Raw genomic sequence first — 25,296 nt, forward strand, 5'->3', positions numbered from 1 at the left:
GCTTCGATGAATATTTTAGTGACAATTTTAAATGGACTCCAATTGAAAGCCTTCGTGTGGTGCTTTCCATCAGACCACTCTATACATGGTATAAATATAATTTCAAGGTTTTGTGGAACTAGTATCTTTGTGAAATTTGAATCTTTCAATATATTTCGAAATTTTGGTAAATATAAGGCTATTTACCAATATATCTGAAGTAGGATTAAGTGGGAATATCCCTACTTCAAGTAATTAACCATTGTAGTCCACCCTACTGTGATTCTCGTTTATGAAATATCTTTGAAAATTGTATGTCTTTTAATAATAGTAAAATGAACGAAACTTCGCATTATAATACAAAATTATGAGATTCTTAGGATCTTTCCATATTGCATTTTCTTATAATATATTCATTCATTAGAAAATCATCCACATAATAAACTCGTAAATAAAACCAAAGGTTTTGCTAAAAATACACTCGATAATTGAACATACTTTATTTATTGATATTTCTCAAAATATAATTAGAAATACATGTTGATTACATAAAATAGTTAACAAGTTAGTTAAATATCAGTTTATTTACTTTTCATTAACGATCGTGAATTTGCGTTGCAACGAGCTCGTAAATACTGCAATTAATTACGAACAAGCAATTTTCAAAATAGTTTCAAACGCTAAAGCACTTTGCAAGAATCTTAGAAACGTTTTGATGTGTAGAAAGACCTATGGTTTATTTATATTTGGTTGCATTTAAAGTTTAAAATTTAAATGAAATACATATAATCAATATATACTTTACAAATGTTACCTATTAATAAAATTTTAATGGAAAGCACTTTTCATTTGATTTCACATAAATTAAATAATAATTTGTAAGCGAACATAAATGGAAATTTGCTAATAAACTTTATTAATGTTTCGATTCCAATTGGCAATCAAATCGATTTGTTTGTTAAAATGGTTTTCTGAATTCTAGTAACAATATAGTCAATTAACAAACATAATGCGTACACAAAAAGCTGTACGCTGAGCGAATGCACGTTAATTGTATTTTATTGTCTTTTTTTCGGAAGAAAAGTACTGGCGCATTTCATTTAAAGGCGGTATTATTTTAAATTGAATTTAAATTTTGCACAAAGTGCGAAAATTTCTGGTTGCGGTTTTGTGTTCAAAATGAATGTTTGCCGAATGCAACATGAATATACATTTCGAATTACTTTTTCCTCATTCACGTTTCATCTCTTCATTGTTTGATCCAAATATGCTCTATCCTGACATACAAGTCTCATTGAATTCTTTCTTTAAAATGCGAATTTTCAATATTTTCTTGTATATTTTCATATTTAATTTAATTGTAATCAGAGAGTCGAACCGAAATTAATTTCGTTCCGGAATGGGTTTCGTTCCGGTTTCGGTTTTTCAATTCAGCAATGTTTCGTTCCGGTTACAATTACGGTTCAGTTAAAAACCGGTTTACGGTTCGGTTCCGGTTCGATTCTCTGATTATAATGAAAATAATTTATTGTACCAAAAAAAATACAATACTTAAACTGCAATATTCTTATACACCTAGTTGCTGAGGCGTTAAGCAGTGTAATGTAAGAATCGTTTGTAAATTGAAAAACATGCTTCAAAATATCGTAAACCTTGGTAGGTATTAGAATTTGATACGTGAAATGCGTGCACAATTTGAATTCGAGCGATAGTGCTCGTCTCGTGCAAATTGCATTTGCGATTTCTTCGTGGGTGAATTGCAAATGTACACGTTGAATATTGAATATCAGCATGTTATCATATACCAAACATCTAGTGTAGATTTACAAATTTATTTCCAGTTAATTTCATTTAAGTTATATTATGTTTCCAGTCTGTTTATCTCTGAATTAGTAATTCAAATATTACTAAGTATGAATATGCAGTAAAATTAGTTTTTGTGGATTGAAAATAATAATAATAATAGTGAATTCTATTATTTTTCTAAGACTTCAAGGTCATTTAGTTGATTGGCAATCATCTTTATATTAATTGGCGTAAAGTCTAGGAATGAGAGCAGAGAAGAAGAATTGATTAGTTCGGCTCGGAAGGCCGATAAATTCAATTACATAAAGTTTGTTCGGAAGAAAAATATTCTGAACAAAGAAAATATATAAAGGAGACGACTAATTGATCCATTTAGCAGATGAACGTTTGCGAACCGTAGAATTGCTCAGTCCGAGAAAATCCTTAAACAGGAAATAGATTCATTTCCTTCTTACGTTTTATGAAATATTTAAGATTTTCCTGGAGGCACAGGAACTATTCAATTGAGAGCAATGTTTTACTCAAGTGACAGATTAAGGGGGAATCAGAAATTTAAAACATTTATAATACTTTCCACCCTTTTAACTATTTATTATAATAAGTCGTAAATTAGAAGAAAATATTTCAAGGATAAAGTTATTTTATGTTACATGGATCTTCATTTTTCTAAACACCATTAACTTAATATGCTCTCTCTTTATACACATACTATCCATTATCAACTCCTGCATATCGGGCATATGCAAACTCTGCTTGCTATTTTATGTTAAGGGCACACTGGGAAAATAATGTCTTTATGAACAAAGCCTCTGAGGCAAATCAACATAAAACATGACCGTAATAAAAGTAAAATGAATAGGAAAACTTTTGGTAAGTATATGTAATATATGACTATAATGCTGTCATTCTACAAAGCTTGGAAACTGTATGAAAAAAAAAAGATTTTAAATACATTATACAAAAATAATTTATAATTTATCTTGTCTTTTGTATTTATTGGTCTCCATATAACGCGCTACGAATGATGTGATTTGTATTAATTCCGAGTTTCTTATAGCGCGGTTTCCATACAACGCGGTAGACGGTTTCCATAGAACACGCTACGAATTAGCCTGGTTTGTACGGTTAAATACGAGTTTCATATAGCGCGGTTTCCATATAACGCGGTTTCCATATAACGCGGTACGCACTCACCGCGTTATAGGAGGGTTGACTGTATAGGTATTCTACAGATTGCGTATGCATTATATAGAATCATGACTTATACACTTTGTATAATGTTTTATTGTAAACGACGAGAACTGCATCGAAATTAGGAATGCGTAGCGTTATTTTTAAAGTGAACTACATTTGAATTTTTCTTTTCGAGGGTATTAGATTTCCACTCGGAAAATCCCATTCAATTCTACCTAATCCCATTTTCATCGGCCATAAATCTACATTACGTAACTGGATTCATCTGGAAATAGTTTCTATTTGCTCGGCATAATTAAAATGTATCGGCGTGTGGGGATGCGAATGCGACGATATTAAATATAAATCGTATTTTCTAATTTTAAGTACACGAGAATCCTATTCTAAAACATCTAATGTATATATACTCACAAATACACAAGATAAGACATGTTTTCAAATTAAAAAACTCAACTTCTGTAGGAAATCATTTTCGCGTACGAGCTTTTTGTCCTTGAACTGCTTCTGTTTATTACAAAATGCAGGTCGATGCAAAGATCCTATTGTTCGCTCAAGTAGTACTCCAAAAAAAGGATATAATTGTCGGTTTCAGCACTTTAACTGACTTCGTTAATTAAAAGACAAAATCATGAGTGTATACATTTTGTATGCAGAAACCACGTATTATGATTATCTTAGTATACAGAATACTTAACTTAATAGGAATATATGTTTTTTTTTTATATTTCCAATTGTATTTTTCTAGTTTCTTTTCTTTTGCAGGCTCGTGCGAATTCAAATGATGCTGAAGTAATCTTGAAGGATGAGAGCCGCCTCATGTGGCTCCAGGAAGCAATGAATTTACAATTTATGAACTTCTATTTTATACGAGACTTAATACTATGGTGGTGAGTTTCGTTATTGTTTGCATTATGTTATGAATAATAATAAATAAAATTAACAAGAAAACAATCTTTACAATTATGCATGAAATATTAATAAATTGAAACTATTATATAAAATATAACAAAAATCTAAATTGAGATTAAGTACGTAACTTAAAATTAAAATTATTCTTTGTATTTGAAAGAGATTGAGTTTGAAATGTTTGTAAGCTTTCCATTATCTTAAAAGAGCCGGTGTTTCACTCAACTGATCCAGTCGACCGGAAATAAAAGTTCCTTACTAGCAATATTTTCAACTGACTTGAGCAATACATGGAGGAAAACAATAGAGAAATATTTTTTAATTTCACTTGTGAAGTAAATACATTTTATTTCTTTATATAACATTAAATGAAATGAGAAATGTATGTAATTAAAATATGATATTATATTTTATTTGAATTGTCACATACAGTTGTAATATTTTGTTGAGAAATGATATGAAATTTATGACGTAATACTTTTCTAAAGTGAAAAGTTGTCGCGTGACGAAACAATTTTATTTTCGTACCTTTCTCGGAATTCTGTTATCCTAGGAGAATGAAAGTCCTGCATATTTGATGGAGCATTCAATTTTAAAGAAGTTTTCATTGTAAAGTGGCAGGGGTGAGCTGCAGTCGGGTAAAAATCGAAATTTATTTATTTATACAACTATGGTGTATCATACAACTCAAGAAGCAGTGATGCGGATATTCACACGAAAACAGCAAATTTAAATATATGTGATCGTTCTAGCTGAACACCGATTGGGCCCAAGTCGAAGTTATCGATCTAATCAACGATGGTTCGGGTTTGGCATTCGGGATCATAGGAGGCAGGAGTACAGGAGTCGTTGTCAAAACAATTGTACCTGGAGGTGTTGCCGATCGGGTAAGTTTCAAGAAAGCGTTAATTAGTTTGTTTGACTTTATTTTTTGTCTTATATTATTGTAGGACGGTAGATTGCAAAGCGGTGACCACATTTTGCAGATAGGTGAGGTAAACTTGCGTGGGTTGGGTTCTGAGCAGGTGGCTTCGGTTCTTCGTCAATGCGGTGTGCACGTGCGGCTTGTGGTTGCAAGACCGGTCGAATCCACTTCCACAGACTATCAGGTAATAGCTTTGCACTTTTTTTCTTCTACTCTTTGAGGGTCAAGGTCTCTGAAGTGTGTATATTTGGTAGACGTTGGGTAGCCATGCGCCCATTGTTCCAACGAAGATCTTGGGCGATCCAGTTGAACTCGACAAACATCTCAACGAAAATGGATACTCGGACATTTATTTCCAAAATCCGTCCAACTCTTACTCAACGCCTTATATATACTCGGGCCAGCAAAGTGATCTTCAACTTCATGCAAGTTTTACAAAAAAAAAAGCGAGAGCGTAACCGTGAATAATAAATAAATTTTACAGACTATTTCCGGATTAGTGGACGTTGTTCGTAATCCATTGCCGATTGGAACGGTTCCAACGTTACCTCCTCAATCACTTCCGCCTGTGACTACCGTTGATCTTCTCCCTCTAGATATGGCTCTCAGGGATTCATCACCGGAGACAGAGATTTATACAATAGACTTAATGAAAGATGAGTTGGGATTGGGAATCACCGTCGCCGGTTACGTATGTGAAAAGGAAGAAATCTCCGGAATATTTGTTAAGAGCATCAGCAAAGGAAGTGCCGCGGATCTAACTGGAACGATCAAAGTTAATGATCGTATAATTGAGGTTAGTACCGTTTGCATATATCGAGCAAATCTAATCAGTGATATTTAGGTTGATGGAAAATCTGTGCTTGGATCAACAAATCACCAGGCCGTGGAGCTGTTAAAAAGTACAGGAAATAAAGTGAACATACGCTTTGAAAGGTACCTAAGAGGTCCAAAATATGAACAACTGCAGCAAGCTATATTAGCCAACGAACTGAAACCTCCTTCACCGCCGTCACCGTCTGCCTCTTCGTTGCCTAAAATACCTTTAAGTCTTGTAGTAAGCCCAATACATTTCATGTTAATATTAATTAATTGAAATATTTGCAGCATATGAGCTCATTGGGCATTGAACCTGATTACGAATCTCGAACAAGTTTCGATTTTGATTCTGCCGTCCTTCATGATTTTGAGGCACCATTGCATGACCCCAACGAGATTTTCATTGATACAGTTGATGGAAGATTGTCGATGCAGTTTAGCATTTGCAGTCAAGAGTCTATCAATACCAAATGGCGTGATAAACTTACAGACGAAGTGCAAATTGTGGTAATAATAATAATACTATTTATATAATAATTTGCTTCGTCATTAACATTTGTGCGATTATCAGATTGCCGAATTGACGAAAGAACCAACGAATGGCCTTGGAATTAGTTTGGAAGGTACAGTAGACGTGGAAGGTGGCCAAGAAGTTCGTCCACATCATTATATTCGGAACATTCTTCCACATGGTCCAGTCGGTAAAAATGGAATTCTTGAATCCGGCGATGAATTACTCGAAGTCAATGGTATACAGTTGTTAGGATTAAATCATGTAGAGGTAGTATCTATTTTGAAACAACTTCCAAGTTTAGTTGTACTAGTATGTGCTAGATATTCTGTGCCAACTCGTATTATCGACACGTCTCAACATCGTGAAGCATTTCAAGCTCGAGTAAGATTTAAGTAGTAGTAGATGTAAACTAAAGACTCCGTAATTGTTTTTCGGAAATATTTTAGAATATTTTAGCGGGAAGTTTGAACGCAATTATGCAGAGTCCTGAACGTTTAGTCAAAGCCAAATCGGATACTTCGATAGCGTCGAGTGTCCTTAGTGAGAGTTGCTGTAGTCGATCTCGCTCACTAGAATTGGTGGCTGGTTTAGCAATGTGGACCAATGAACCCACAAATGTCATATTGAATAAGGGCGACCACGGTCTTGGATTTTCTATATTGGATTATCAAGTAAATCTTAATTTGTTGGTTGGTCGAAACGCAACTGAATGAATTTTGTGTTCCAGGATCCGCTGAATCCTCAAGAAACTGTGATAGTAATTCGTTCACTAATACCAGGCGGAGTTGCCCAAACAGACGGTCGTCTAATTCCCGGTGATCGTCTTTTAGCTGTTAACGATATAGATGTCGAGCATGCGAGCTTGGATAGAGCTGTGCAGGTTCTCAAGGGTGCCCACAAAGGACAAGTGAAGATTACTGTTGCCAAACCTTTATCCAACGACTCGATTTCACACAACAGCCAAGTAAGTTTCATCTACATGCATATAGATCTCAATAGATTGAATGTTTTTTTTTTGTATTTTATTTGTATTAATGCACGTGCGTTGCATTACAATCTCCCGATTCCGTGTAAAATCAATGTGTAGCGGTTGTGTTGACGTTCTTTGGTGTTGTGTCTATTAACAGTGGCCTCATTGTTTTAGTGGTTGCAAATGATTTTAAATCGCTGGATCCAAGATTTGGAAAACGTTTGAAGTTTTTTAAATTATATTATTCGTAAGTAGAGTCCTTTTTGTGTTCAGACCATTCCGATAAGGGAAGTATAATTCAAATTTGTTTCAGTTTCAGATTTATATACACCTACTTCCGTCTACTCACTGTGTCGCACAAAATTAACGTGGATTTGTACTTAGTTCCTAAATGTCATATATGTATACAATATAATTAAATAAAGTCGAATTAGAGTTAATGAAATAGTAAACTAATAATTTCAATCCCGATACAAAAACCCGGTAGAAACAATTATGTACTAGTGGAGTTATTTGTTATTTTATGTTATTTTTCTTTTCTTGTAGGATACTGAAGATGATCAAACTTGCATCGATGATTTTCAAGAGTGCATCGAAGAATATCAAGAATGCTTGGAAGTTGTGCAGATAGCAATAGAAGAAGACCGTTCGTTCAACTATTCACCTTGCATGTCACAAGTAGAAGATATTTGTGCATCCAGCAATGTTATTCACAATTTCACGAAGCGAGAGCCTGAAGTGAAAAACAGAAGCTCGTGTGATACAATTAGTACAAATATAGAAAATAATAATTTAGTCAATCATATCCTGATAAAATCAGATACGTTGCCTAAAAGTGCTGAGGATTCAGAGAAGGACGGTTATGAGACGTGCTTAGATGAGTCCTTCTCCGACGAGTTTCTCAAAAACGATAAAACACCAACAAACTCTCTGAGCAATCTAGTTAAATGCGAATCGATGATACATTTTGCTGAAGAGGTCGAATTAAACAAGCAAAAGCTGGAAATAGAATTGGCTCAAGTGGGAGAAGAGTTGGAAAGAATAACGAAAAAAAAGGAAAGTCTGAAAAAGAAGGAGAAAAAAATTGAAGAGAAAAAGTACCAAGTAGCAGAGCAGCACGATAGCAAAGCTTTTTTAGAGAAAGGCAACGATTTGTTTGAGGGGAAACAAATAATTAAAATTGATTTGGATATCTGCACGAAAACCAATCATACAAATTCGTTGCCTTGCTTACTATCGGATTCAAAATACGAACATCAAGACGATGGACTCAAATCGTACGACAATACCCATGACTCGATACGCGAAGATGAGTTTTTTCTAGTGCAATATCCTGAAGAGATACCTGAAAAATGCCATAGTGAACCGAACGTGTTGGAGAGATTAAGCAATACTACTTACAGATACAAAATCGAAGAATATTACAATGACATAGAAGATTGCTTGGAGGCGTTTCGAGAAGTCAAATTGAAAAGTAAAGAGATTGACGATGATTATATTTTCAACGAGATAATGCTATCAATACGTAGTAAATCCGCCCCAGATATTCTCGACAATTCTTTTATTACCTTGACTTATGACCCAGGACCTGACCGAGTGCGGAGAAAATCTGAATTTCTTCACGGTATTTGCAATATAAGGTAATACATAATTAATTTAACATTTTAATACAATAAATCATATACGAAGCCATAGGTAACGTTCACTTTGCTAATCCTGTTAAAAAGAATCCGTAATAAGATCGCATACACGTTGTGGTTTATTATAATCAATCAATATTCGTCATTTATTTGAAGTCTGCTATTCGCGTTGTACCACTTAGTATAAAAGTAGAAGGTAGTGTGCTAAATAGAATACTGCATTTCATTACAGTGAAGAAGACCGATCAAATTTTAGTAAACTAATAGATGATAGAACGGATGGAATCGAGAGTTCAGAATTTAGCAAAATGCTGGAGAAACATTGGGGACCAGAAAGAATCGTTGAGATAAGTAGAAAACCAAATACCAGTTTAGGAATTAGCATAGTTGGTGGAAAGGTCAGTGAACTAACGAAGAATATTATAGTAATAAGCGTAACAGAATCTACTTTATTTCAGGTTGATTTACATCACGAAGATAATTCGGAGACGATTTTAGGAATTTTCATTAAAAATGTAGTACCTGACAGTCCAGCTGGAAGAAGCGGTCAATTGAAGGTTAAAGTTTAATAAAGTATTTGAAATTTATGCTACTACTTTTAATATATTTCATAGACTGGTGATCGTATTTTGGAAGTTTGCGGTGAAAACTTAAGAAATATTAATCACGAAAAAGCGGTGGAGGCTATAAAATATGCGAATAATCCAGTAACATTTCTAGTGCAATCTCTCATCGGTCAGGTACTTTTCAGTTTTTATATGAACGCAATAATAATATTTACAATTAAAATATATTTTTATCTTTCATCGATTTGTGTGCATTTATTAAATGTGAACAAAAATCAGGTAGAATCGAATAACATTCAGTCGCAGAAACCAGTGGAAAATTCGTTACAATCCTCATCACATCAATCTTCACTGAAGAAACCGCAGATCAACAACATCGACACCTCGGTTCCAATTGTAAAGGTGAATATTTTATTGCTACACTGTTGAATTGGTCTTTTACAGATTGGTTTGCAGGAAAATTCGACGCTGATCAAGCAAAAATCGGTTGATTTTAACGATGCTGTTGACGTTAAAAATGAAGAAACAATCGTTGCTGATTCACCCGAAAAGAAACAGGTTGAAAGATCAAAATCATACGAATCCAGCGATGAAAGTGATGACGATGAAGAGGATACACGAGAATTGGAAGGAAGGACGGTTTCCAAGCAAGGAGAAGAGGTACACAATCTTGTAACATCTTCCATTCACATTTATGCAACTGCTTCTGTTTACAGATCGATCGAGCATCAGCTGCTAATGTCAAAAGAACTAAAGAAGAAATCGACGCCGACGAAGAAGATGAAGACGCTTTTGGATACACATTTAGTAAGTTCTTTTTAAAATATTTTCTTAGCTGATTAATTTAGTAATTAAATCTTTATTAAAAATCATTTAATAAAATATCAAATTGAAAGGTTCTCTGAAGAACATCAGCGGTTGTAATTCTCTCTGGTTTAAGGACACAATTAATGTAATTCCATCAACGAGTTGATTTACATGATGCAGTTCGATTTAATCTAAACTCTATTGCAAAATTAATGCACCATAGAACATTTTAATTGGATTTCCGTTCGATTTCGCAACTCTTCATTCTGTATGTGTTTATTTATTTATTTTATTGAATACTCGATGGAATACCGCCAACCACAATTTGCGTATCGGCAAATTAATCCACAAACACTAATTCAATAATAGAGTCAGCGATTTTTATGTCTTCGCGAATACTTTTTAAATCGTACTGTTCCAAATATGCTTACTTGTTTTTCATTAAAATATTTGTATTGCTTAATAATAAATATATATAGTGTTTAATAACCAAGTAAAATTCTACATGAAATAAATTTTAGAACAATTTTTTTTTTGTTTACTGACAAGTTTTCATCTGTTTTATTAAATTAATTAATGACATTCCTAAACTATATTTATAATATACTTAAATCATTGCATGTTATAAACTGCAAAGAATAAAGTGTATTCGCTACATTAGAAAACGCATGAGCGTGAATATTGATTTTCTTGAAAATGCTGTTATCTGCTCTGATAACCAAGTCTGATTTATATGATGATTAAATCAATGCAGATAGCTTTTTTGGATGATTTTTATTATTATATTTCTCCGCGAAAATATATAAATGATATTCGACAACTTATATCATTTGTTGTTAAATTCTATACTTTCTTATTTAATGATTGTTTGTTGTTTCATTTATACAATTACAAGTGAATTGTTCCATATAATGAAATTCATAACTATAGCACAACTAATTATAGAAGCAAGTCAACCAGATTTTTTTTATAGAAAAGGAATGACATGGACAAAATTCACATGTTCTAGAATGCTACAGCTTCGCAAAAAAATAATGACAGAGCAATCCTTGTTGTTTATCTACATATACTCATTCTTCGGGGGGTCGCAGAAACTTTGTATGTCGAAAAGGGAGTCGCAGAAACTTTTTATCTCTAAAAGGGCTCTAACATGTTTTATATACAAAAAAAATATTGTTCAAAAAAATATTTTGAAATATTTGTTTCTCAATTTATATTACATTTAAGTATTTTGAATACGATTTACTATAGAAATTTCTTAGAAGTTTTGACTAAATCTTTGGGATATATTATATTTTTTTTAATTTAAAGTTTATTTCGCAGTTTAAACTTTAAATTATGAAGTTTATTTCGAAGTATTTTTAATATTGAAATATTAATTAATACTTTCGTTTGTTCTATTGATTAATTATTTAAATTTAAGTAATTAAATATTCAATCACTTAACAAATTTTTTCATTTATTTGTTTTTCAATTAATTTCTAGAAGTTTTTTTAATACAAATGATAAATGTTGTTTCAATAAGTGCAATTTTTCTAATACTCGATCAACATTACAATTTCGTATGAACCACATGTGCACACGTCTCGTAAATAAAACTAAAAGCAATTGTGTTCAATTCCAATTTACATTTCTATATATATATATAAAGTTGTATAAGCATCGATTGTTCATTGATTGAGCGAATGAAAATGAACAATGTCGACAAGATCGCGCTATTCGATGCGCAAATTGTATCGCTGTGATGGCCTTGAAACGTTGGTCCAAGTTACTTGCAGTTGTTGTTCCTAAGGTCAGTCTTGTGCGCTCCATTGTCAATTAAACACTTCTTAGCACTTACGTTTCAAATGATCAAAGGATACACGTTTGTTATCATTTTATCACTTCATGAAAAAAAGTTAGATATCTGCCCCAATTTTGTAAGTAATATAACCGATTTACGTTAATTTATTGATTTTGTTCACTGTTTCTACAATATTATATAAAAATTCAACTAAATCTAAGATTTATTATTCAAATTTTGAAATTACAAAATATAACTTATATATATATACTTTTATGTATACTTTTTTTAATGTTTCTTTTAATTACACGTAATAATTATTTATTATTACATAGAAATTAAAAACGACTTAGTATTTGCTTATTTAAAATTTGTAAATATAATAACATAGAGTAACAATGAAATAAATTATTTTTATGCATTTGCTATGCTAAGATTGGTACTAATCTAAATTTAATTTATTTATTACTCTTTAGACTGTAATTAAAAACAATGCAATATTATTCTGTTAAGATTAAATTGGGTCGTGTCATGTTTGGCTTTAATTACGTATTGTTGTCTGTCCATTCTATACTCGGTGTTGCAAAGTAATAGATTGCAATTTGCGATTTAGTAGTGCATTGGGTCAACTATAGCGGATGTACTTCATGACCTAAATTATTATAATAGTTGTATTACAATAGTTACATTTACTAAAAATTGAGCGTGACACAAACTATTTTGTTTATAATTAACTTATAAATTAGATATAATATCCGCACTGTTAGAAAACGTACAAAAAATAGACTTAATAATACTTTAGAATTAATTCTTATTTTGTATTTAGTTTGTTTTGATATTCTCAAACCGTACTAGAGCGAATCCGGACTATGCGATGTATTACGTAATATTTTCTTTATTATATAATGTTGGCTATGTTAATTTTACTTAAAGTTTATTCATAATTTGTAATTAAAAACACAGTGGATGCGCCGGGTCACTTAAGATTAAATTAATAACTGGAATTGAATTGTATGTATACATATTGATCATATAAGTAATCCAAATATTGATAAATTGGAAATGTGAAATGAAAGACGGCATCAAAGTACGAAATTATATTAGACATAAAATGAATGTGTGTTGATTCCAATACTAAAGGAATCAACATTAATACATTTTCTAACGACATCAAAGGAGCAGACGCACTTTATATAGTCTATAATTGCATTGGTGTCGTACAGTTTTATGCTGTTTATGCTACGCCTCCCTCAAAAGTATGTAATCATTTGGCGCCTCCCCACCCCCCTTCATTTCATAAAAGGAACGCGTATTACGCAATATGGATAAGAGCACAATAATGTATCTATACTTGCTGGATTCCCCAAACATTCAGCTTTCATATGCATATTCATTCTATCTATTATAGTTTTCGAGTCAATCAATGAAATGTGAAAACACTGCTTTTTCGAACGTTCTAATTTCATTTTTTCAACTTTGAACGCGTATTACAGCAATATGGATAAGAGCACAGGAATGTATCTAAACTTTAGCAGACATTTGGAAAATTGCTCACAGCTACTAATATTCGCGCCTCTCCTTAGACTAGTCACAGTTTGGAAAACGCTGCTGTAACCTAAAGTAAACTTTAGTTTAGTATTATATAGTTGGAGGAAATTAATAATGTTATATTTTTACCCAAATGCGTTCTTGAAATATTATCAATATTTTGATTTCAAAGTGAAATATACCAAAACTGTGAAAATCGGCAATCGGTAAGCATCACATTAATACTGTGAATTAAAATATAAAAAAAACCTGAGATCATACATTTCTATAGTGAGACTAATACTTTAATGAAAGAAGTAGTACATGGTCGAATGTGTTGTAAATAATTTATTATATTTATAGGTCATTTTGACCAATAGGTAATACTTATATTTAAACTGTACCAAAAGCTGTATAATCTAGCAATAAAATAAAACAATAAAAGTTGTTAATTACCTTATTTTTCATATTTGAAATACAGTAAAAGCTATTGAATTGTGAAATGCATGTAAATCGTATTTCATAAGATAATGATGGAAGAGTTTCTGCAAAGAACGGTATCGTTATAAATTATCAGGGCGTTTCGGGTATCTGTTGGAAGGAGAAGGTCGAAAAATCTTCCGACCCTCGGCATTCCATTAATCCATGGAAAACGACCGTAATTTATAATTTATGGTGAGCTTGCAATGATAAACTCCCCAAGAAAGTAACTTTCTCTTCACGCACCGCAAAAAGTGTATCGCTTTCAGACCAGACCTCTATTTATAAGCATCTTCTACATATACAGAAAATTCAATTGAAAGCTTAGTTATTTACTATTGCTACTGGTATGATATATCTCATCTTGATGATCGTAATTGATGCATGCGAGTTGGCTTTTCAATTTACTGTGAAAGATTATCACTATCAAAAGCGACCGACGTCAAGTCAAGTGATTACGCAACGACGCATCAACGATTTAATCAATTTATTTCCGAACGATTGATTCACAAAGCCCGTATACACTTTAGGATATTTTTATGTTTTTTATGAGCTTTAGTGTTGAACAAAAAAAAAACATTTTGTCGGTATATTTTTGTTGTTTGAGACTAACCTAATTAATCTAATATTGACTACTTTCATTTAAGTATTCATATTTTATTGAAAATATTGTCTCAACACTGAATTTTTCAACCTCCTTTGTCAAAAGCATACTTAAAGCTAAAGTTAAACTTTCGCAGCACACTTAGTAATTAAGATTTAGACTATTATAGGAAAATAATTAAATTTATTATATTTTTAAATTTTCGTGACTTGTCTTGACTGGTCTTACATAATAATACATAAATATATAGTAATTTTATTTCCTTAGTCCGGGTTATTGGCTGTAATGCCAATAACCGGACTAAATATGTCAAATTATTTCACATTGAAATTGTATTGTGTTACATCACAACGATTAATATCAAAGATTTATTTTAATTACATAATTTAAAGTTTTTTTTTCTAATTTATAAACTATACAAAATCGTGTATATATGCTAATCACATTAGTATGAGTAAAATTCAGCGATATTGCGTTTCTGTACCGAGCGCAATAAATGTGTAACACGATTGCTGCAAATTCCCGTGACACTTTCTTTATTAGATTTGCACCATTGCTGTATGATTGGAATTTGATTTACTTCATCTGGACGGAATTCGTGTCACTTCGTTTAAGTAGATAACTCCATTTGCACGTCAATGCAGAAAAATGTAATCGTTCCAACAATCGTCTATTCTGATGAACAGTTCACAGTATTATTCTGATACCTATTATTCATAAGTTTTATAGAATTTAATTGAGAATACAATAGCTATTGATTTCGAAAAGTTCTCTTAATGAACAAACTTTCACGGTAACTGGCATTTTAAAGACTCCTTTGTTTCTTTAATCGATTCCGAGTATCAATGCTATTTATTAAATTATTTGAAAACTCTTCAGATCTCTATAAAAAAAAACCATTGATTTTAGAACGTAAACTTTTGCATGTAATTTGACATGCATTTTTCTTATTCTTTTACGCACGGCTAATGTCTTATGTATTAATAAAAACAAATATGAATCTGTTTCATATTGTTACGTGTGCTTCCCATATGAGTAGCTTTTTTTAATTGGCAATTTTTATAAAATATTAAAAGCACGAACGAAGGGACTCTGTTTACTATCCGTAAGATAAATGAACTATATCGATTCTTCCTCAGATGCATGTGCTGTGCGTGGGGGTCCCAAATAAATACTCTGGAGGATTGAATGTAATGCCTCGGGGCGGAACACTGCTTCGTTTGTACGTAGATTTACATTGTTCACTCGCATTCACCATAGTCACTTAGTTCTAATAATTTTAACATCCAATTACTTATTATAATGTGCAGGTAACAATCATGTTTTGTTGTTTTCTTTTTTATACGTGTATCAAATTTATTTTAGAATTTTCAATTAATTACGCGGTAAAAATAATAACTATTAAAGTTTTAAATCTGTAAAATTGTAAAGAAACACATAATACTTAAGAGCTTACTATTTCTTAACGAAAGTGTAGTCAGTTGTTCGTAAATAAGTAAAATCCTTATCCACAAGTGATGGAACAAATTCGTCAGAAAGTATAGAAGAATTGATTTTGATGATAATAATAATAATAATATAAATAAAATGAATGCAACGCAACGCTTTGGTTTTGTAAAAAAATAGAGTCAAATTAAACATTTCTTTAAGTCCTACTACAAGTACTGAATAATGATTTTTTTAAACAAATGCAACAAAGAAAGTAGTCTTTAGTATTTCTTGTATTATTTACTACTGAAACAATTAAATGCTAAAGTAACTGTACAAAATCAACGTACATTTTATGTCATTACATAACTTATATTTTATTCGTATGTCAAAGAATAAATACTTGTGATAAGTATTTTTTTTATATATTTATTAATTAAGTAAATCGTAGTTTGTTATTTATTAATCAATTTAATTACAAGAATATTTCATGTGTAATTATTTTTTTAATTCTAGAAGCTTGCGAATCTCTAATTTTTTAATTAGAAACTATTATGTAATTAATGTTCGAAATCTTAAGCAAGTTAAACAAAGCGTTTTTAGGTTATAGTAATATTTATATATATACTTATGGTATTACTATTCTTAAAACCTATAAAAAATATAGTATATTGTTAATTGTTCAAAATTCAATTATTACTATAATTGGTGGATACAATTTCTAATTGCAATTCTGTCTCTCCCGTTGGATTCAATTTGCTAGAAAAGAAGAACGAAACAAATAAAACTAATCAAATTTGTATGCACGTCTGTTTCATTTTCGCCCTGGAGCCGAAAGTTTCACCCAACAATAGTTTGATTAATGTCAATGTACACGTACAGCAGCAGCCGTTTTTCTTCCATTTTTCATTTGTATTTTCGTTGTTCGTTCCTGAAAACGAGATTGTGTGTTTTCTGCGTGCGTGTGTGTGTGTGTGAATGCGTGCGTGCGTGTTCATGTGCGTCTGTGTGTGTGTTATTGTGTGCGTATTGGGCGTCGCGGCGTTGGCGGTCGCGCCGTCGGAACTCTCTTGGCGTCGTGTTCGTCCGGCTGTTGTTCAGGCCCCGTTTCAGTTTTCAGCCTCCCGTCGAGGGCGCCACCCGATCCTCCTGCAGGACGTCTCCTCTGCAACGCGGAAAATCAGTGATACGTTAAAACGTAGCCGGAACGGAAACCGAAAGTTGTTGTTTCATCTCGAAGAAGGAGAAAAAAAAAACGTAAAGTTCAAACAATAAGAAGAGAAAAAAAATCATTAAAAAAACACACATCGGATCGGTTTAATTTTGTTAGTTCAAAATTGCGGTAAGCACAAGGAAACAAACAAATATTATTATTATTAAATTTCTTAAGATAAAGAATGTTTCAATTAATTTATTATTGATGTTGTATACAATGTTTTTTTTTTGCTACTTTATATTTTCTTGTCTATGGTTAATCTCCTCTTCCACGGTTTGGATTCGTAAATCGCGTGTGCGTTGCGTTTTTACCACTGGATTAAAGACGCACCTTATCGATTTCGCAAAATATCTCGCAATCTGTTGTGATGCGAGCGAGGATCGCGATCTTTTCGCATGTGCATTTGCTGTAATTCCGCGCGGCAATGATCAAAGAATTTCGTGGCGATTGGATAATACCTACTTTATGATTGATAAATTGCGGCACGCTTAAACTCGACGAATTATTTAATCAGAACCTTCTATTCGCTATTCCATGTGATACGCAAACATTACAATTATTAAAATTGAGCTATTCTCACGTGTACAAGTGTATTTTTAGAATAGTTTGAATTCTCGCACATCTCTTTTAAAGTAGTCAACATTTGAATAGAAATATGTCTAATACTTTTTTAAATATAATTTTCGTTCATTCAAAATCTCCTACTACTTAACAATATGAACCTTTTTACCAATTTTTCTAATAGAACTACTTATAATAACTCTTCTTTGGAATATTTGATTGATTATCATTTCTTAGATTTGTTTATTAAATCCCACAGATTTGAGTCTGACGAATGTCTACAAGTTTAATGTTAAAAATCCATCAAACTTATGGAATAATATATGTCCTAAGGGTATTCTTCCAATTTCAATCGTTGAAATTCAATACCGCTGATATAAGAGAAGATTATTCATAAAATCTCTAAATTTATTTATATTTTTAATCCTAGATTTTTTTAATATATAGTTTTTCAAAAAATAACTTTAATAATTTACACGTTTTAAAATATTATATTTTTATACTGATAATTGTATATGAAATCACATGATAAATATGCTTCAAAAGTTTTCAATTGCCGCATATTTGGCTCACATACAAACATGCTGTAACCTATTTATAGAACCATAATTACAGGTTGAAATGTTTGGGTTTTCACAACGAATTTGCTATAATATTTTTATTTTCAGAGAACTAAAATAAAAAAATAATATTACCATTCACTTTATTACTTTACAATTTTAAATTTGTTTTATAAAAATATATTTTTTAAATTGTTAACCCTTTCCAGCCCAGTGATTCCAAATGGAATCATTAATTTTTAAATTAAATTTTGTCATTCAGTGAAGTAATCTATTGGAAGCAATTAATGCGAATTAAAGCTACATGAATTTTTAACAGTGCTTTAAAGAAGTGCTTTTACAAAGATTTGAATAAAACAATTTTTTTTAAGAATTTCGGCTGGAAAGAGTTAACAATTTATTAATATTTTATTTGTTATAAATAATATCTAATAACTTTCGGTATTCTACCTAATTATACACTTTGTCACCGATATTCTCCTAAAAAGTATTGTTTCTTTACACGTTTTCGCTCTTACACATTTTAATAAACAATAATTAAAAATTAAATATTGAAAATTTGCGTTTTTCGATTTACACGGTTTTACATTCAAAAAGTTACAATTTCGATTTACACGCTTTCTCAGGAACCTATCTACCGGGAATAGCATTTTAATTGTATGTTTTAGATGTTAGTAAGAAATGTATGAGTTGGAAAATAATTATTAACAAACACAATTAGCTTTGATAAACTGCAGATTTAAACAGATAATATTTACCATGATGCATTAATAAAACCAATACTTGTGGATTCAGTGTAAATATAGACTTAACCGATGACGTAATGTTTCGAAGCATTACATTCAGATCTTTGACAAGTATGTCATAGTTAACTCGTCGGCTGATTTCGAAAGTAATGTTATTACATATATTTTACTTGAAGTTTTTTGTTCCAGAACTGTTTTAATATATATAATATTGAAATGAATGCCTCAATTGCTATATGTATTTTTTTTTTGTTTGTGGAAGATAGTTCTAATTGGAAAAGTTGAGTATTTTGTTTGCTGCCTTGGTCGACGCTTCATTGGACCCTTGAGTTTGCACATGCTAAAATTGCTGAACCCGGATGGCTGGATTCCATCCGGGTTCAGCAATTCAATTACGTCCATTATTTACCATTCCACCTACTACTGCAACACCTTTCCAAAGAACCGATCAATTTATTTCACTTACGCGGAAAAAACAACGAAGATGTTTAACGTTGAGTTTGTATCTAGTAATTATCGTATTAGATCGCTTCTGATACCGGTAATTAAGTGGCGCAGTTGCATCGTTACGCAATAAGGCTCGACTAATTGAAAATCAATGTAGCGTTGAAACAAAAGTAATTAAGTTTAGGGGAACGTGACGGAAGTCAATTTTCATTGACTCCTGAGCACAAATAAGAGTGCTTTTTGAACATGAATCAAAAACTTTTCTCGAACATATTTATTTTTAATCGCACTCGAATTTCATTTAATTTTCATAAAGTTTCGTATACGTTCTTGAAACTTTCGCAGATTTTACCGAATGAAATGCAGGACTCTCTGGAAAGCACTTAATTTTTTCTAAAAATAAAACATTGTTGCAAAATTTAAAATTCATCAAAATAATATCTATTTTTTGTTTTAAAATTAAGTGCTCTGTATAAGAAATGCATTACATCATTATTTGGAAGTAGTTTATGATGTTACAACGCATACAAAATGTATGCGTTGACACTACATTCTTCATCCAACCAGTCAAAATTTCTTTATAAGTGATGCCTAAAACTTAAAAGCTGCTGAACTGAAATGCACTTTGCATAACTGTATTGTATGAGAAGCCAATACATACTGGATCAATAAAAATTTACCGAATTTCAAATTTCTTTTACATTGCACTTTACTACGTATAAGATCGTTATTATTGAAAATTGTTGACAGTGAAACAAAAAATCGTTTGTGAGATGAAATACAAATTATAAAGAGTGTCAAAAAATTAACGCAAGATTTGAATTAAATAGAATTTAAGTTTTTAGTCTTCAGATTGTGATTTTTTTTGGATTGCTACACAAATGGCGGCAAATTCAAATCTTGCGTTAATTTTGGAACACCCTTTATTATGATATTCACTTTTATAAACAATGTTTCAATTTATTCTATATTAAAGTTTTTGGGTTGTGTAGATTAGCGTTCTTCAACCTTTTTACACCTATTCTTGATTGTCAACCAGCAATTATTTATATAAACACATATTCATAATAATCGTAACTTTCCAATACTCATATAATCAAAAGAAAAGTGTTAAAACTTTTACATACTTCACAAGAATGAAATTAAAATGAAGAGTTTATCAAAAAATATGCCTTGTATGGTTTAAAAACGCGCTATGTCTGCGTCGAAACGAATCAGATCTGCTTTGAACGTTTAAACAATTTTTATTGGGTCACGAAAAAGAAATAGAGATACAAATTTGGATGATTTCGATATGAAGACGTTTTTTTAGGTGTCTCTATGTGTCACGATAAAAATCAGAAGTAGCAACTGCAAATCATATCACTAAACAATCACTAATTTTTTTTTTTGTTAACGGATAAATCTTCAAAATCGTTCTTTCTGCCAAATCTAAACCAATCGAGAATGAGCACGAAAATCAGTGAGTTTCCTTTACAATTCTATTATTTTAGATCGAATCAACTATAAATATTATTAGTTATTTAGATTAGACTTGTAGATCAGTTGAGGATTTCTGCACAGGCGCAGTATGCGCGCGACTTTTCTTAATATTACTTTTCAAAAACCTTTAGCTGGTCCTTAGGACACACAAATAATACTATAAATATTTTGTATCGCCATTTAATTCTTACTGTTGTACAGTGTGGCCGAATTGAACTGCAACTTTTCAGAACGCTGTATTTTTTATTTGAAATTGAATTTTACTGAACCAAAAGCTAAAAATGGTGGACAACAATTACATTTTTTAAATTTATTTCAAGTTTTCGATATGGCCGTCTTGAGCGCGTACTATAGCTCTGAGTTGATCGACAAGCGAATCACATGCTGCACGAATGTGAATCTGCAGAATCTTCCTCCATTCACGAAAAAGGGCCTTATTGAACACATTAACACTTTGGTATATTTAGTACTGACATTGGTCTGTAAAACAACCCATACCGAGAAGTCGAGCGGTGATGGTACAGAATATTCTTGAAACGTCCACTCTTTCTGACTGAAATATTTGATTGTCCACGGCTTCAGAGCACCTTCCAAAACTTTTTCGTAATAGACATTCGCATTAACATTGACGCCACGGTGGTACTTGACTTCTTGTGGCCATTCGAATGTCTAAATTTTTGTTTGATTTCTCTTCTAAGTATATTCGATCTTTTTTTTTTTGTTTAAGAAATTCTCAATTGGGAAATTTATCTCGTCAGACAAGACGATATTTTGCAATTGGCTGCGTTCCTGCAAGCTCCTTCGCTCTATCGAACCTAGCTTTTTTTTAACATCCGTGAGATCTTGCCCTTTTTGGAACTTGTAAAGCTTCACTTTGAGTTCGATTTTGAGTATTTGTTGCATGTTTATTTACGATATGTTCAGTTGAGTATCCATTTGTCTTCCACTGCGTCGCGGATTTCATTCAATTCGAGCCTTAAGTTTCCTTAACTTCTACCACAGATGTAGTTATTGTACGATCACCAACATAGCATTTTGTAATACTACTAGCTTCGTTATAACGTGTTACTGTTCGAGACACAAAAGATATATTCACATTAAGGTGTTCAAGGGTTCTAACAATAGCCATTTTTGGTTTTCCGCTGAAATATTGGGCTATCACACTATTACGTTTTAATTCCATCACTGATAACTTTTTTTTCCAAAAAACTGAGATGCAAATGCTTTCGCAGGTTTGTAAAAAATAAAATCAGATATCATTAGGCGAAATATGGACACAGCATTGCCAGCAGTTTGAAAGTTATAACAGTTTTAAATTGGTTGCAGTTCAATTGGGCCACCTTGAAGAACGTGTAGCGTTCTTTAACCTTTTTACATCTATAAACTGGTTAAAATATGAGAAATATTTCGTGGACCGGTAAACTGTTAATAAAAACTAATATAGATACAAAAATAAATAATTTAATGTTATTATTAAAAAAAAAGTTAATCTAATTCATGTTGACACAGATTGGTAGAAAATTTCAGAACATAGGTTGAAGAACGTTGGTGTACACTATGCTAATATCTTAACTTAATTGGTTTTGTGTTTTAATAGTATAAGATTTTTTTATTATTATTTTTTTTAATATTTTTTATAAATAATCCGTTCCAAAATTTCCGTAATTTTATTCGTATAATGAAACATGTAATCACACTGTAATCACACTGTATATCAACGTAATTTTTAGTGTTAAAATTCAATTTTGTTTTTAAACAAACTTCCCTATTGACAAGTACAAATTTAACGTTTGTATAAACAAAGAAACGCGTCTAAAAGATTTCGCAATTATTAGTTTTATTTGTGAAAAAAAAAACTAATAATTTTTATTTTATTTTTTTGTTTGTTCGTGTTTGGTGGTAATTTTTGCGGGGACCTCCCATAGCCTCTATTAGATTGTTCGCTGTCGCTTTTATCCGGTTACGTGATATTAATGGGCCCCGGCTTCAAATTTCTCCTGTTTGGAATCGATACCGTTTCGGGATGCTTGTCTGCATTATTCAACGCCCTCCTCGCAACATTCATACGGAGAACCCGCACCCCTTAATTAACGCGTCTTTGTCCGACGCTGCTGCATTAACACCGCAGTTTATTGTATCATATTTCGAATGAGCTGGATGGGTTTCAGCGAGAATGCAAACAAAACAAAGACAAAACGAAATGAATATTGTGGAAGGAAGCGACTGTTAAAATGGGTTTAATAGCTTTTTGATTCGGTTATTGGATAATATGGTTTACATCCATCCAATTTTCTCTGATATTACGTCATTTTGTTAATTATCCTATGTTTCTTTCATTCTAGAGGGGAAGAAAAAAGTGCGCTTGCAAAGAATGCAAGAATCCACTTTACGCTAATTATTTTTTACAATGAGTTTCGCTACGCACGTAAAAATTGCATAAAAAAAATAAACGTTAAAAGTTAATTTAAAAACCACGCAAATATACGTGCTTTTATTTTACAAATTACCATTTACAAGTTTCATTAAAAAAAAAATATATAAATGGAATAAACAAGTTATAGTTATAAATAAAACTATACGTACTTTTTATTTATTTATTATTATAATTAATAAACAACAACTTCGTTTATGTTTATTTTCTTATAACGAAACGGTTTAAACGTCGAATTTGTAATTATTTTTAATGAAATAAAATAACAAGGGAAATGCCAATTCCAAAGTTCTCCCAAACATTACACTAAATTTTCTTCCGTTTCCTTTTCACTTCCCGTTTGCTTTTCCTATCTAGGAAACTATGCATCACTCGAGACGAGCGGTATTAGCATTTTTTTATAGCCTCTCAGCCATTGGGATTCAAATCAAAGGGAACCAGTGAAGAATTGAAATGAAAACAACCTTGCCCCTTTTTTTTATGTTAAACGTAATTATTGTTATGACAGAGTGTATGTAATATACTTTTAATATGAACAAAAAACGAAAGAATAAGATATTATAAAATTTATTTAATTATTATGTTATGATGTTTTTTTTTTTTTAATTTTATAAACAAAACTATTATGTTTTTATATTAGATAATAGCGTATCATTAACGCAACAGCATCACAAAAATTTGAAAAGACTTTCGAAATTTAATTTTTCATTTTTTCGAATTTGAACGCGAATTTGAGCCAAATAAATGAAAAACAGCGATGTGTGATTATTCGCTACATTCCACAACCATCCAAGTTTCATATGCATCTTTTGGATCCATTAAATCTATTATAGTATCCATAAAAATGTGAAAATGCTGCTTTTTTTAAACGTTTTCATTTTTTTCGACGCGACTTACAACTAAATGGATAAATACTACCTATATTTCCCAAACATCTAGCTTTCATATCCATCAATCTGTTAATGTTTCCGCGAAAATCACTAAAATGTTAAAATAATGCTTTTTCCAGCTTTCTTATGCATCTTTTGACCCATTAAATCCATTGTAGTGACAAATTTGCGACAATGCTGATACTAACAAAAGCATTTGATTGAGCAGTCTGGTATGGTCAGCGAAGATTAATTGATTAGAGAATAATAATAAAAAAAAAACATAGTAACAAAGTGGCGAGTAACAACACTGAAAGGCGGAGAAAACCTTTTTGATCCGGAATCATGATTTTGTTTGGGGAGCTGGTAGAGTGTGAGCCTTTAAAAATTGATGAACTGTGAAGTACGTTGCATAATAATAGGTTTTATGTACCTGTTTAGCATGCTGTGCCAGGTTTTCTATTGCTCGCAGTTCTTTTTTTTTATATACATAATTTTTCCACTAACATTTATGTATGTATATATATATATATATACTTTTTCATCGCAATATTTCCCTCCCTTTCGTTAGGTTTTGCAGTGTCCTCTGTATTTGCATCTCCTCTTGCGCGGACTCTTCCTCCCCCTAACATATACATTTTCCGTCCCTCCCTTTGCCAACCAGTCCTGCTACTCCATTTTCCGTCCCAAATCCATTTATATACAACTTCAGCTGACCTAAAAATCTTCACCAGTAGAAAACCAATATTATGTTTATATTCTCTTTTCCCTCCTCGGTTTCCTCCACATACATTTATTTTATTTTTGTTTTGTTTTTCTCCCTAAACCACTTCGCCAACAGTTTCCACTAGACATATCGCCGCAGTACGTAAAACAATCTGGACGTGAGCAGACCCAAATTGCCTGTTCTCATTTGAATAGCGAGAGCGCTGAACAACACGCATCTTTCACAATTAATTCTGCACCCTAAATTACTCATTCTTTGAATTCCTTTAACACCACAATAAAACACAAACGAATTACAAACTCATTGTTA

The 25,296-nt window shown here is 31.7% G+C and overlaps 1 protein-coding gene across 2 annotated transcripts in view; it reads left to right on the top strand.

Annotated features, from left to right (window-relative positions):
• The window catches only part of LOC108561189, a 59,252-nt gene that overhangs the window by 5,087 nt on the left and 28,869 nt on the right, over nucleotides 1–25,296 (top strand). The window contains exons 3-19 of one of the 2 annotated variants that reach the window (XM_017919023.1): nucleotides 3,742–3,866; nucleotides 4,638–4,772; nucleotides 4,836–4,994; nucleotides 5,065–5,235; nucleotides 5,295–5,606; nucleotides 5,655–5,867; nucleotides 5,918–6,136; nucleotides 6,201–6,524; nucleotides 6,590–6,814; nucleotides 6,871–7,107; nucleotides 7,660–8,753; nucleotides 8,986–9,151; nucleotides 9,212–9,310; nucleotides 9,368–9,493; nucleotides 9,599–9,721; nucleotides 9,776–9,979; nucleotides 10,036–10,126. In XM_017919023.1, coding sequence (XP_017774512.1) covers nucleotides 3,861–3,866; nucleotides 4,638–4,772; nucleotides 4,836–4,994; nucleotides 5,065–5,235; nucleotides 5,295–5,606; nucleotides 5,655–5,867; nucleotides 5,918–6,136; nucleotides 6,201–6,524; nucleotides 6,590–6,814; nucleotides 6,871–7,107; nucleotides 7,660–8,753; nucleotides 8,986–9,151; nucleotides 9,212–9,310; nucleotides 9,368–9,493; nucleotides 9,599–9,721; nucleotides 9,776–9,979; nucleotides 10,036–10,126 — 3,904 coding nt within the window. In that variant the 5' untranslated portion in view covers nucleotides 3,742–3,860. The remainder of the gene's footprint in view (nucleotides 1–3,741; nucleotides 3,867–4,637; nucleotides 4,773–4,835; nucleotides 4,995–5,064; nucleotides 5,236–5,294; nucleotides 5,607–5,654; nucleotides 5,868–5,917; nucleotides 6,137–6,200; nucleotides 6,525–6,589; nucleotides 6,815–6,870; nucleotides 7,108–7,659; nucleotides 8,754–8,985; nucleotides 9,152–9,211; nucleotides 9,311–9,367; nucleotides 9,494–9,598; nucleotides 9,722–9,775; nucleotides 9,980–10,035; nucleotides 10,127–25,296) is intronic. The other variant, XM_017919024.1, reaches the window with a different exon arrangement.

This window comes from Nicrophorus vespilloides, unplaced genomic scaffold (assembly GCF_001412225.1).
Source record: "Nicrophorus vespilloides isolate i.1.1-1 unplaced genomic scaffold, Nicve_v1.0, whole genome shotgun sequence".
NCBI lineage: Eukaryota > Metazoa > Arthropoda > Insecta > Coleoptera > Silphidae > Nicrophorus > Nicrophorus vespilloides.